This window comes from Vigna angularis, chromosome 3 (assembly GCF_016808095.1).
Source record: "Vigna angularis cultivar LongXiaoDou No.4 chromosome 3, ASM1680809v1, whole genome shotgun sequence".
NCBI classification, from domain to species: domain Eukaryota; kingdom Viridiplantae; phylum Streptophyta; class Magnoliopsida; order Fabales; family Fabaceae; genus Vigna; species Vigna angularis.
Window position 1 is genome coordinate 9,188,723 of NC_068972.1, and position 14,384 is coordinate 9,203,106.

The window sequence follows — 14,384 nt, forward strand, 5'->3', positions numbered from 1 at the left end:
TGTTTTGGGTTATTAATACGTGTAATTATTCTAAGTATATGGTTGATGACTGTATAATTTTGGGATGTTACATTATTGGTATCAAAGCAGTTTTGTTCTCTTAAGAACGTTGTATGTTATGAGTGCATTGCGTTTTTGCTGTGTGCTTATCCTATGTTTAATAAGTTACTGTTTTAACTATTAAACATTTCTAACGTTCGTTTTCTCTGGTACAGAAAACGATGGCACCTAGACTCCCTCCTCCACCCCAACCTAACGAGCCTGATGCGTCCAACAACGCTAGGTTGTTGGAGACAGTAATAGACCGCTTGCAGCAGCAGAACAATACACTGATGGAACAAAATGCCACCCTAATGCAGCAGAATCAGAGTGCCATGCAGAGTTTGGAAGCTTCACGTGCCAACTCTGAAACCACGCAAAGACAACTAATGGAAATCCTAGCAGCGACTAGGCATCATTCAGGGGCGTCCTCTTCCAACGCTGCCCCGCCTACTGCCGAATGGAGCTTGGAGAGTTTCCTCCAACACCATCCTGCTAAGTTCAGTGGAAAGGGTATCCCAGACGAAGCGGACCAGTGGTTGAGGGATATAGAGAAGATCTTCAACGCCAAACGATGCCCGGATGAGAACAGGTTGGCGTACGCTGAGTATTTACTGACTGGAGAAGCGAGTCATTGGTGGTCGAGCGCTAGAGCTATTCTTACGGACGCGCAACAACCGATCACCTGGGAAGTATTTAGAGGCAAGTTCTATGAGGAGTACTTTCCAGATAGCGTCCGGTTTGCCAAGGAAGTTGAGTTTCTACAATTGGTTCAGGGGAGTATGTCCATTTCCGAGTACACCAATAAGTTCAAGCACTTGGTGAGGTTCAACACTATGGCGACGAGTGAGCAGTGGCAGTGTAGAAAGTTTGAAAATGGACTGAGAAGTGATCTTAAGGTGTTGATCTCCAGTTTGTGCATTCGGTCGTTTCCAGCCATGGTTGAGAGGGCTAAAGTGTTAGAGAAAAATATGGCTGAGGCGGAACAACATAAGAAACAACAGGCGTCGAGAGGACCAGTCATGTCGAGACCTAATGTAAATCGGAACAGGACCCCATACGCTCGTCCAGCCCAGTCGAGTGGTTCGCAAGCTGTGGTAGTTGCTGGACAAGCAAATCAACAAGGGCCGGTCAGATGTTTTCAGTGCGGAGGACCTCACTTTAGATCTTCATGCCCTCAGTTGGTTGGAGGGAAATATTGCACTCGTTGTAAAAGAAATGGTCACCTGGAGAACGAGTGTAATATGGGCGAACGTGCAGTGATGAGGCCGCCGAACGCTGGGAGGACTCAGCAAGGAAGAGGTGGAAGAGCCCAAGCTGTGGGGCGAGTATATGCGATCACTGGTGCAGAAGCAGCGAGCTCAGGTACGCTCGTCACTGGTACCTGCTTAGTTCATGGAATTCCTTGCTGTGTGTTGTATGATTCTGGGGCAACACACTCCTTCATCTCGAAGGCGTGCGTTGATAAGTTGGGGTTAACCGAGAGTGAGATGCAGTTCGACTTGGTGGTGTCAACCCCAGCGGCTGGAGAGGTTAGGACGTCTACCATGTGCGTTAGATGTTCTGTTGAAGTAGAGGGGCGTAGATACAAGGTAAACTTAATATGTTTGCCTCTCAAGGAATTAGAAGTGATTCTGGGAATGGATTGGCTGAATACCAATCGCATCCTCATAGATTGTGGGGCTAAGGAGTTGATTTTTCCTGAGGAATGTGAAGAAGAGTTAGGAGTGACGCTCATTCAAATTAAAGAAGATATAATGGAAGGCGCCAGTTGCTTCTTGATCATGACGCATGAAGACCGAGAGCTGGCGGATAAGAGTTTTGAACGTTCGTTCAATAAGTACGCTGAAGGACGAACGGTTGTGGACGAATTCCCGGACGTTTTTCCGGATGAGGTGCCTGGATTGCCTCCCGTTCGTGAAGTTGAATTTACCATAGACTTGGTAACTACGGCAGCTCCTATATCCGTTCAACCGTATAGAATGGCACCTGCTGAATTGGTGGAGCTTAAAAAGCAAATAGAAGAGTTGATGGACAAGAGGTTCATCCGTCCAAGCGTGTCACCTTGGGGAGCGCCCGTGTTATTGGTGAAGAAGAAGGATGGCAGCTCTCGGCTTTGTATTGATTACCGTCAATTGAATAAGCTGACCATCAAGAATAAATATCCACTGCCTCGCATTGACGATTTACTGGACCAGTTGCACGGAGCGAGCGTTTTCTCTAAGATAGACTTGAGGTCAGGCTATCACCAGATTCGGGTCAAGGAAGGAGACATCCAGAAGACAGCCTTCCGTTCGCGTTATGGACATTATGAGTACGTGGTCATGCCGTTCGGTGTGACGAACGCTCCAGCAGTCTTCATGGACTATATGAACCGCATCTTCAGGCCGTATTTGGACAAGTTCGTGGTGGTGTTTATTGATGATATTCTCATCTACTCCAAGAGTTGTGAAGAGCATGAGGAACACTTAAGGGTGGTACTTGGAGTGTTGAGAGAAAAGGAACTGTACGCTAAGTTATCTAAATGTGAATTTTGGATGAAGGAAGTGCAGTTCTTGGGTCACGTTGTGTCCGCGGGTGGAATTTCAGTTGATCCAGCTAAGGTACGAGCGGTTTTGGAATGGGAGAGTCCGCGCTCGGTTACTGAAGTTAGGAGTTTTGTTGGACTGGCGGGCTACTACAGGCGCTTTATAGAAGGATTTTCTAAGATAGTAGCACCGTTGACCCAGCTGACCAGGAAGGATCACCCGTTCGCTTGGACCGATCGGTGTGAATCTAGTTTTCAAGAGCTGAAGCAGAAGTTGACGAGCGCTCCAGTGCTAGTAATTCCGGACACTGCCAAACCTTTCGAAGTGTACTGTGACGCATCTCACCAAGGTTTGGGGTGCGTTCTTATGCAAGAGAAACGAGCAGTGGCGTACGCATCACGGCAGTTGAAGATACATGAGAAGAATTACCCAACGCACGACCTAGAGCTAGCAGCGGTCGTCTTTGCTCTAAAGATTTGGAGACACTACTTGTATGGATCCGTCTTCCAAGTCTTTAGTGATCATAAGAGTCTCAAGTACCTCTTTGATCAAAAGGAGTTGAATATGAGGCAGCGGAGGTGGCTTGAGTTCTTAAAAGATTATGAGTTCGAGTTGCTTTATCACCCTGGTAAAGCGAACGTTGTAGCGGATGCTCTAAGTAGGAAGGCGGTTCATATCTCGGCAATGATGGTTAAAGAGCTAAGTTTGGTGGAGAGTTTCCGAGACCTGAGGTTGTAGTTCGAGTTGGAGCCGAACAGTATTAAATGCTGCACCTTGAGGATATCAAGTGACGTGTTCGACCGAATCTGGAGGAAACAGCGAGAGGACGAGGAATTGGTGAAGATTTTTAGTGCGCTCGGTACGGATCAAACCAAGCATTTTAACGCTGGAACGGACGGCATGTTACGTTACATGGGTCGTACGTGCGTTCCGAATGATGGCGAGCTAAAGAGAATTATCTTAGAAGAAGGTCATCACAGCCGTCTTAGCATGCATCCAGGCATGACTAAGATGTATCAAGACCTTCGACGTTCGTTCTGGTGGCCAGGAATGAAGAGTGATGTCGCACGATTTGTGGCATCATGTTTAACCTGTCAACGTGCTAAAGCGGAGTATCAAAGACCGGGCGGCTTACTACAACCTTTGGATATTCCTGAATGGAAGTGGGACAGCATTTCAATGGACTTCGTGACTCACTTGCCCCGTACGGTCAAGAATCACGACTCTATTTGGGTGGTAGTGGATCGTCTAACAAAGAGTGCTCACTTCCTAGCTGTCAACTTGAAGATGTCCATGACTAACTTGGCCAAGCTCTACATCAAAGAGATCGTTCGTCTACATGGAGTGCCGTCCAGCATCATCTCTGACCGAGACACAAGATTCACCTCTCGGTTTTGGCAATCGTTGCAAAGCGAGCTGGGCAGCAAACTCCAAATGAGTTCAGCGTACCATCCTCAGACGGACGGTCAATCCGAGAGAACAATCCAGACGCTCGAGGACTTGTTGAGGACGTGCGTACTCGATCACATGGGCGTTTGGGATGATGTACTGCCGTTAATAGAGTTCACCTACAACAACAGCTTCCAGTCCAGCATTGGGATGGCTCCTTTTGAAGCACTATACGGACGCAAATGTCGCACGCCACTTTGTTGGTTTCAAGAAGGAGAAAGCATATTGACTGGACCAGAGCTCGTTCAACAAACAACGGATAAGGTGAAATTGATACAAGAGAGATTGAGAACGTCCAGAAGCAGGCAGAAGTCATACGCAGATAAGAGGAGACGACCACTAGAGTTCAAAGCTGGCGATCATGTTTTTCTAAGGTTGAATCCAACTACTGGAGTAGGAAGAGCGTTACGATCAAAGAAATTATCTCCCAAGTTCGTGGGGCCGTACCAGATCACAAGGAAGATTGGACCAGTTGCATACGAAATGGCTTTGCCTCCTCAATTGTCCAACCTTCATCCGGTATTTCATGTCTCCCAACTCCGAAAGTACGTGTCTGACCCCTCGCATATATTGGAACTGGAAGATGTTCGTCTTCGTCAAGACCGAACGCTGGAGATGAAGCCAATTCGCATTGAAGACGAACGCACTAGGTTGCATAAAGGGAAGGACGTTCGTTTGGTGAAAGTGGTGTGGGACGACAAAACTGGCGATTCTACTTGGGAAGTTGAGGATGCCATGAAGGACTTATACCCTCATCTATTCCCTGGTAAGTCTTCAATTTTCGAGGACGAAAATTTTTTTTTAGTTAGGGGGATTGTCACGCCCCATTAATTAACCTGCTTATTCACCTCTCTACTTCCATAAATGCACCTTGCCACGCGTACACCTCCATTTGACACGCACACCCTTCATTTAAAACGCACTCACGTTCACAATGCATGCATGCTGACAAGTGTCACTTTGGAACGTTCCAAAGCGTTAATGGAATCCAAGTGGCAGCCGGCGAGTGGACGTTCGTCCTGCCTGGGAAGAGAAACTTAATTTCTGGAAAACTCTTCCCCTTCTCTGCACACTTCATCTCCTTCCTCAAACTCTCTGACCTCTAAAATTCTCTACCTTCTCTCTAGAACCTCCATTCTTCTCTCTACCATAACTCACGTTCTCCTTCTCTGATCCAATTTCAGAAATCGTAGAGGAGATCCAGACGTCCTGAGCTTTCCATCAAACCGAACCATTTCCAGTTCTGGTAAGTTCACTTGGACGTTCGTTTCTGGAATCTCTGCAAACTTTGATCCAACTGCATGCATGGGCGTGAACTCAGTTCTTTCGTCTTCTTTTTGTAACTTTTTAGTGGAAGAGTCTAAGAGGAACGTTGAGAATAGAAAGTCACCTTGGACAAGTAGAAACCACTCATCTTAGAACGCGCACTACAATCCGGGTAAGGGAAGCTTATTGGTTTAATTCATGAAATTTCTGTACTGCATGTGCGTTATGTAATGCTTGAATTATGATTTATGATATTGGACTTGGGAGTTTATGAATATGATTCTGAGATGATATGAAAAAAACGATGCATGTATGTACTGGAAATTATATGCTGAGTGTATGAATGTTCTGTTACGTTGTATGTGGATGATTTTGTTGTTTGAATGTTAGTATATGATGTTGATTAAAAGCATGAGAAGCATGGAAAAATACTATGTTAAGATTGATTAAATGCATGAAAGTTATACTGGAAAATGAGTTACTGTAAAAGAAGATTTATATGAAAAGTGCATGAAATTGAACGTTCGTATCGATACGGTCATTGACCGTTCGGTATTATCAGTAAATTCTTGTATTAGTCGGACCCTTTCATTTGGAAAGGACTTCCTTTGAGAACGAACGCCCTCTTATATAGTTTTACGTTGTGCTTTCGGCCAGACGTAAACATCACGAGTGTTGTGTGAGAATTGAGAAGTCTGATAATATCCCTTTGAACTTTTAGTCAAATTATTAAAACATGAACTTTAAATATCTCATCTTATATAAATTCCAATTTCTATGATTTTGAATTCAGCTAAGAGCCTTGACCTAAAAACGTACGTCCTAAGTGGCGTTCGGTCTTAGACCGAACGCTCGTTCAAAAAGGCAAACGATTAGTAGCGCTCGTCCTTATGTCGAGCGTTCGTCTTTGGTAGCGTTCGACCTTATGTCGAGCGTTCGTTCGTGATAGCGCTCGTTCTTTTGTCGAGCGTTCGTATTTGATAGTGTTCGACCCTTGTCGAGCGTACATCCTTAATAGCGTTCGGCCTCTGTCGAGCGTTAGTCTTTAATAGCGTTCGGCCTTGTCGAGCGTTGATCTTTAAATAGCGTTCGTTCTGATCTCAAATAGCGTTCGTCCAAACAGTGAATTAACGTTCGTCTTTTTATGAAAGTGGAACATAGAATGAAAATGTGATGTTGAGGGAAGTATAAAATGTGCGAACCATATATGAATTGATATTATGATTTTGGAATTTGAACGAGCGTTCCAGGGTGGAACGACTCTTGACTGGATATTGATATTTGTTGTATGAACGTGGTAAGCTTAGATGGTGATCCATCCTGATATTCCGTGAGTGCTCGTTCTCAAGTAGAGAGGTGTAGGTCATGCGTGGGAATGGCAGGAGGTCTAGACCATAACTGTAACTTGGCAAAAAGACTAACCTCAGGTGGATACTGATGAGCATTCCAGTTACCCCACCTGAGTGCATGGACGCCTTAGCTACACAGGTTTCATACAGTCCGGACAGTCAGTCTAGTATCAGGAATTTTGTTGAATTAATGTATGATTTGAATGTATGCGTTATGAATAAATTGATATGTTTGATATGTGTGAACTGTATGTTTGACTTGAATTAAATTCAATGAGCTTACCCTTGCGTTTTCCATTGTGTTGTCCCGTCTATGTATACCCGTCTTGTCGAATGCAATGATCATCCGTGTGGATGTGAGCAGATGGTGAGGCGTTACTTGAAGAAACGCTGGAAGAAGAAAATTTGGAGGACGCCAACCTCGTCGAAGCTGAAGTGAAGGCCGAACAGTGAACGTTCGGTTCTAGTTAGTGTATTTAGGATGTCGAGCGGCTGTGAGCGAGCGCTCTTTGGTTGTTTGTAATAGTTTGGACGTTCGGTCAATTTTGTAAACCGTTCGTCCTTATTCTTTTGTAAACGCTCGTTATTTAATGTATGAAAGGCCGTTCGGCCATTTGTTTATTATCTTTTCCCTTTTCTTTTAAAACTGTTTTGGGTTATTAATACGTGTAATTATTCTAAGTATATGGTTGATGACTGTATAATTTTGGGATGTTACAATATATGTGTCTATATCGTTTTTTATTTATTTTAATATCTATTAATTAATTATTATAAAACAAAAAAAAATTATAGTAGAGAAAATATAATATTATCAATTATTCAATATTAAAATAATTTTATTTTATTTTTTGAATATCAATTATTTATAAAAGAAATTATAGTTGTGTATATTTTAAATTAAAGTACTAAATAAAATTTTATAAAAGTTAAAATATTTATTAAATTTACAAATATTAATAAAACAAAATTGATAAAATTTAAAAATATTTTTCAAAAGGGAAAAAATATTCAAATTAAAAAATATTTTAAATTTTCAAATTATAGTTGTGTATATTTTAAATTAAAGTACTAAATAAAATTTTATAAAAGTTAAAATATTTATTAAATTTACAAATATTAATAAAACAAAATTGATAATATAACATCGCATAATGTAACATCCCATAATCTCACACTTGATAATTCATAATTTATATATTGTAACATTACATTTACGGTAATACCCCGTAATCTCACACTTGAAAATTTATAGTTGATATATATCTATACATATGTTTTAAACTCAGATTTCAACTACCAACTCATAAATATAACTCGAATTCTTCTAATTTATTCTTCTATCTCTTTCTTCACTCAAGATCTCTTCAATTTCATCATCTTCACTAACCTATCTAATTTCATCATTTGGGGATGTTGAATCATCATCTCTACAAAAACCCTCTAGACCAATTACCAATTCCTTTGAATGTTATTATACTGGTGAAAATTAGATAAAATTATATAAGACAAAAATTATAAAATGAAAACTCATTACAAAATCAGTTTTTCTAAAAAGTTGTTTAACTGCGTGTTTCTAAAAAATTATAAAATGAAAACTCATTATAAAATATTTTTTTGTAAAAAATTGTTTAATCGCGAATATTTCTGATTTTTTCAATTAAAACTACCAGATGACAGAGAAAATGTTGGAGTGAAAGTGATGAAAGAAAAAGGGTTGAGAGGAATGAGGAAGCTGAGTAACAGTTTAGGAGTTTCTTGTTTTTTTTTAGTTTTGAGAAGGAAAATTATTCAAATACCCTTAACTTTAAAACTTAGAATCCATATAAATAATATGAGTATATTTTTGTCTACTAAAACCTGGTACGCATTGCTAAAATATACCAAAGAACGTATGCAAGTTAACAAACTCTCTCTATATATATATATATATATATATATATATATATATATATATATATATATATATATATATATATATATATATATATATATATATATATTAAGAGAAGGAAAGTAAAGAAAAGAAAAATATTACAAAATGTAAATTTTATCTTTAACTCATTTTTGTAGACTGTCCTCTTAAAACATTATACATTTTCGTATAACATATTATTACAATTGATAAACAATGGCAGTCACATAAAATAATGTAAGTTAGAAGATTATTTTAAAGAAAAAGAACTTTCATACATCGATATAATCATACACACATCTATATTCATAAACTCTAATATATATAATTTTCGTTTCTACTTCATATTATATAATACCACAAACATATGACACTTTTCTCAAAATATACGTGCATTCAATTAAACTTAGAGATTTATATTGTTATACTATATTCATTAAGTTGTTACAACAACAAAACTATATAATGAAAATATCTTTTCACTAATGTGACTTACTAGATATAGTTCTTTCTAATGTCAAATTAAATTATAAAATCCTCTTTATCATGTAAAAAACTTTTTTCGACTTTTATCACTTAAGAGAAATTTCTTTCTAACTCTTATTACCTGATATTTTTATTTATAGTATTAAATAATATTTTCGTCATAAAAGTAGTTATATCAACCGTTTATCATATGAAATTGATCATGTAAGGGTCTGTAAAATTAATAAAGGGGCCTTTGGGCCTTATGTGGGGCAGCCAGGCCCATCAGATCAAAGGCACGATCTTAGCAGGGGTCTTTCTCCTAAGTCAGCTTTCCACTCTGCCAACTTTTTTCTTCTCTCTCTAAAAACTCATCTTCTAAATATTGCTCCGCCTTCTCTCTAAAATACTGTTGAACTGTTTTTGAATAGGTGGTGCTCAAACGTTGACCGCGTCAAGGGCTCCGTAACGGACCGAACGGGTTCTTGTTCCAACCGGTAAGTCACTTTCTTCTTTTCTCCACCGTTTCTAGCACCTAGGGCATTACTATTTTACTGAATGCATGCCACTAGAAGTGTTCTACTTCAAATTTGTGGTAATTTCTAGTCTAAAAAGCTAATTCTATCATCATTGGGTGATTTATAGGGTGTCTTTGAATTTTGCTGTGAGGAGCACTTTTAGATCATCTTGTCAAGTAAACTGTGAAGTTTTTCAGGTAAAGGAAACTAATTATTTTTGTATGGATTTATTTTATACAAATATATGTAGGTCGAATGTTGAACTGGTGTGTTCTTGTGAAGCTTTACGATGTTAATTTTTATTGGATAATTATAACTGAGACTGTGGAATTATGGTTAAATAATTTATGCTCTGGTGTTGAACTGGTACATGTGGCAATTATGTTTGTAAGTGTCTCTGTTGAAATTAATTTGTTTTGGTTGAAATTGTTTTGGTTGGAGGGTTTGGAGTAAGGGCTCTGTGATAGCATGTATATGGGCAGGTACTGTTTAAGGTTACTGTGAGGGGAAGGGTGATATATATAATTGGGTATTTGATGTCTAGAACATTGTAGGACAGTTTTAATAACTTAGATAATTAAATCATAACTTGTTAAAAGCCTTTCTTTGTTGGTAGGATAGAGGGGACATAAAAACCTGAGTTGGCACATCCCTGATCATAGAGCAGCCCTGGCCTGCCCTGGTCTGGTCCAGTACGTTGTGACTAGTCATATGTGCTAGCGCCGAAGGTGAGTCTGATGCGTTCAGATATCTGAACCCTCTCCGCTGACCAATTGGGAGAAAGTAAGATCTCTACTATGATGAAAATTAGACAAGTAATTTACCAGATAATATATATATATATATATATATATATATATATATATATATATAAATGAACGTAAACTGGTGCATGGATGGGATCTCACTCATTTTTCTTCTTCTGTTTGGATTGATTGATGTTGTTTGACTGCCAAGATGAATGTATGGTGTTGTTGAGTGGTTGTAAAACATATGAATGTGAACTACAATGATGTAATTGAGTATGAAGTGGACATCTCAAGGTGAGATGATTGAAAGTGATGTGTGGGGTGTTGTGGTTGTTCTGTATAACTGTATGGAGCTTTGAACTGGTATGTTTATCCCTACACTCGAAGCACTGCTCATGCTCAAATAGAGGAGAGCACTGTAAGTGGTGAGAGTAGAGGGAGGTTCTCGTCTATAGTCTTAGAGTTTAGACATAGACAGATGGGGGATTTACCTTGCATAGTGTTGGGGAGTGCCAACTAAACTACACAAGTGCAAAGACGAACAATAGTTCGACAGTTATACCAATCCAGATGAGTTGTGTGAGTGTTTGAGTCATGGTCTAAAGTGGTATGCCTTGATTGTTCTTTATATGTAGCTAAGCACGATGATATTTATTGATTGAACTATATGATTACTGCTTGTTTATCTAGCTCACCCTTGCTTCTTTGTTGTGTGCTGCTTGTTATGTTTTCCTTTGCGCTTGAATTGGAGCAGATATTGTTGAGGAATTTCCCTTGGAGCAAGAGTTGAAGGATGCTGATGATGCAGTATAGTATTTTAGGATTTCTAAATTTAAGTTGGTGTTATTTTGAAGTACTCTAAACTGTTTAAGTGGGAACTCACTTGTTTAAACTCAAGCCTAAATTGTTATGTTTGAGTGTAAACTCACTTGTTTAAACGAAAATATGATTAAAATAAAAGATATTTCTACTCTATTTTTTCTGTAACGAAAAATATAGCTAATAATAAAAACTAATTTTCTACTATATTTTTGCTTGACCGAAAATATGTTATTATAACAAAAATATCACAAAATGAGTATAATAATTTGTACTTTTTATATATCTCAACGTATCAACGTGACTTTAATTTGCTTAAATATAACTTGAACTCTTGTTAAACTCATAAATTAACACATATCTCTAAAACTTTTAAATTCAAATCAAATTCAAACTTAAACCATCAAATTTTATTAACACTTTCACAACTATTTCAATTCCAAATAGTTCACAACATAATTTAATATTTTTTATTAACGCTTACTATCAAAATCGAAATTAAGATATTAAAATATCAAAATTTCAAATCTTTATATCTAAAAAATATAACTTTAACATTTTTCATCAAATAATTCATATATAAAATATATACTATTGTGACTAAGTGACATCTAAATAATCATAATCTTCTACCCAAGATACTATTATAAATGAAACTAACTTCCCTTACCAATTAATACTTGTTTGATAAATTTTTAACATGTTATTATTCTCACAAGCTAAACTTGTATATATAACATTCATTTTATGGTCATGGACTAACATACGACATATACAAACCTTATTCCTATACATTCAGTTCATAAAACTATCTCACAAGAGAGATAGCAAAGAGAAATTGCTCAAAACAAATTTCGATAAATATGTTTTACTCCACCAAAACCTTTAAGGTGAGCTTTAATATATGAAATATTGAACATATTCTTCAACAAATATAAAGAGAAATCAAAAGTAAAAATAAAAGTAACATATTTAAAAAGAAGATGATTTTTCTAATATAAATTTTAAATACTTAACTTTATTTATTCACAAAATTTTAAATTTTATGATTTTGTTTTAAACTCTAAATAACATTTAAAGTCTTGAATTTATTAGTCTATTTTTTGTTCATGAACGGAATAAAGAGAAAAGAACAAAAATCCAAAATCAAAATCCGAAAATATAAAAACACCATAAAATATAATTTTAATTTTTTATGAAAATTTGTGAAAAAAATTAAAAAGGCGAATATAATTAATTAATTATGTTATTGTGGAACAAATGTTAATCAAATGTTGACAACTATAATCTGTTATATATAAATATTTTATTATAATTAAATAAAATAAAATAATTATGATTTTATCATCACACAATAAATAATTAAAATAAAGGATATTATAATAATAAATAAAATGAAATAAGTTTTAATACTCTATAAAATATGTCGTAACTAGGATCGTAAGGGGACTGACAAACTCTTAAAAATAATTAAAGAATTGAAAATTAGAGTTTGGAATTTGGGAGTGGTTACGCATATGGAAAATGTTAGCACCACTACAACGTCTGCTTGAAAGCAATATCTTTAATTAAACGTATAAAGATGATGTGGTTTTTAAAATGGTTATTTTCCCTGAAAATAACAGTACAAGACAATACAAATGAAAGATAAATAATTTTATAAAATTGAAAAATTGTTTGCAAAATTGTTTGGAAAATGATTAAGGATAATTTTGGATTTTTAGAGAGATGAACCTGACAAGGATTAACCTTGCTTCTAGATATCTCTACTCTTGATGAAAAATCAATGATCATGTAGTTCTGGTTCAGATTGCTATAAAAAAAGATTGGTATATTTTAGTTTTTGAGATTTTATGATTTTTTTTTTATATTTTTGAATTATTAGAAAAATGTCATGACATGGATACTGATCTACATAAGAAACAATGAGAAGATAAAATTATTTTTGTGATTTTGAAAAGTTTTGTTTTTTTATGGTTTTTGACTTGATTATGAATATTAAGAAAGGGAAAAACAAATTACATAAATATTTACATTTTATGGATAAGAAAACTATCTTTAATTTTTTATTTAATTACCAAGCAAATCAGAGACTTGACATTATAATAATTATTTTTAATTATTATGACGAGTTCAATTATCAAACAAATCCGATATTTGACATGATAATTGAGCTATATTATGAAAAACATAATTATTAAGCAAGTCGCAAACTTGACATGATAATAATTATTTTTAATTATTATGACGAGTTCAATTATCAAACAAATCCGATATTTGACATGATAATCGAGCTATATTATGAAAAACATAATTATTAAGCAAGTCGCAAACATGACATGATAATAATTATTTTTAATTATTATGAAAAATTTAATTATCAAGCAAATCTGAGACCTGACATGACAATCGAAATGACTAAGAAGAACATAATAATCAAGCAAATCCAAGATTTGACATAACAATAAAAATGATTATGAAAAAATAATAATTATCAAACAAGTCAAAGACTTAACTTGACAATCAAAATAACCAAACAAACATTTTATAATTTCATATTATTATTTTTATTTTTTTATTAAATGAAAATAATATGAGAAAATAAAGGAATTTTATTTTTAGGCAATAAAGGAATTTTACTTTTATTAACAAAAAATAATATTAAATATGAAAAACTGTCAGGGCCATTAAATTCCCCAACATAGTGGAAACCAGGTGTCCGCAAGAGGGAAAATGAAACTCAGGAAATGGAAGATAGGTGGTTGCAGGAGAGTAGACCAATCGGTTAATGCAAGGGGTATATAAGTTGAAATTTTAAAATTCGGTCCAACTTTCTACATGCACCCTTCTTCTCCAAACTGTTGAACCTCATTTTCCCCTCCTTTTCTCTAGATTCCTCCATCTTCTCTCTACGAATTCTCATCTTTTTCTTCTTCCGATCACCATTCAGGCAACGTCTGAGCTTTCCTGGCGTCAAGGACTTTCATTTAGACCGATCAAGTTGCGGTTTTGAAGTGGTAAGTCCAATCTCGTCGTCTTTTATGGTTCATGCATTCTTGTCACATGCAAAGTACTGTTTGGTCTTGCATGCGTTCATCAAGCTCATCTATGAAACTGTTTTCTATCTTTGATTCTATGGTTGGTTCTTCTGTACCGATCAGAATCTTGTAGGAAGTCGTAGCAGTTAGTTGGGGTATAGTCAATACTGTCAAAACTTAGCATTCTCTGGGTTTCGAGGTAAGGGAAGCTTGTAATTTAATTGTGATTCTCGTTTCATGATTGTTTAC

At 36.3% G+C, this 14,384-nt stretch overlaps 1 protein-coding gene across 1 annotated transcript; it reads left to right on the forward strand.

Annotated features, from left to right (window-relative positions):
* Nucleotides 1-221: 221 nt before the first annotated feature.
* On the forward strand, nucleotides 222-1,986 carry LOC128195751 (uncharacterized). Its single transcript, XM_052874154.1, has 3 exons — nucleotides 222-1,544; nucleotides 1,659-1,934; nucleotides 1,978-1,986. Exons 1-3 carry the CDS (start codon nucleotides 222-224, stop codon nucleotides 1,984-1,986), a joined length of 1,608 nt encoding a protein of 535 aa, XP_052730114.1.
* The last annotated feature ends 12,398 nt before the right edge of the window (nucleotides 1,987-14,384 follow it).

Excerpts from the sequence above, each read along its gene's own strand:
- LOC128195751 (XM_052874154.1), top strand. The coding sequence starts at position 222 with ATGGCACCTAGACTCCCTCCTCCACCCCAACCTAACGAGCCTGATGCG. Across the intron at positions 1,545-1,658 it reads GTGAGATGCAGTTCGACTTG|GAATTAGAAGTGATTCTGGG; the intron begins GTGGTGTCAACC and ends TTGCCTCTCAAG.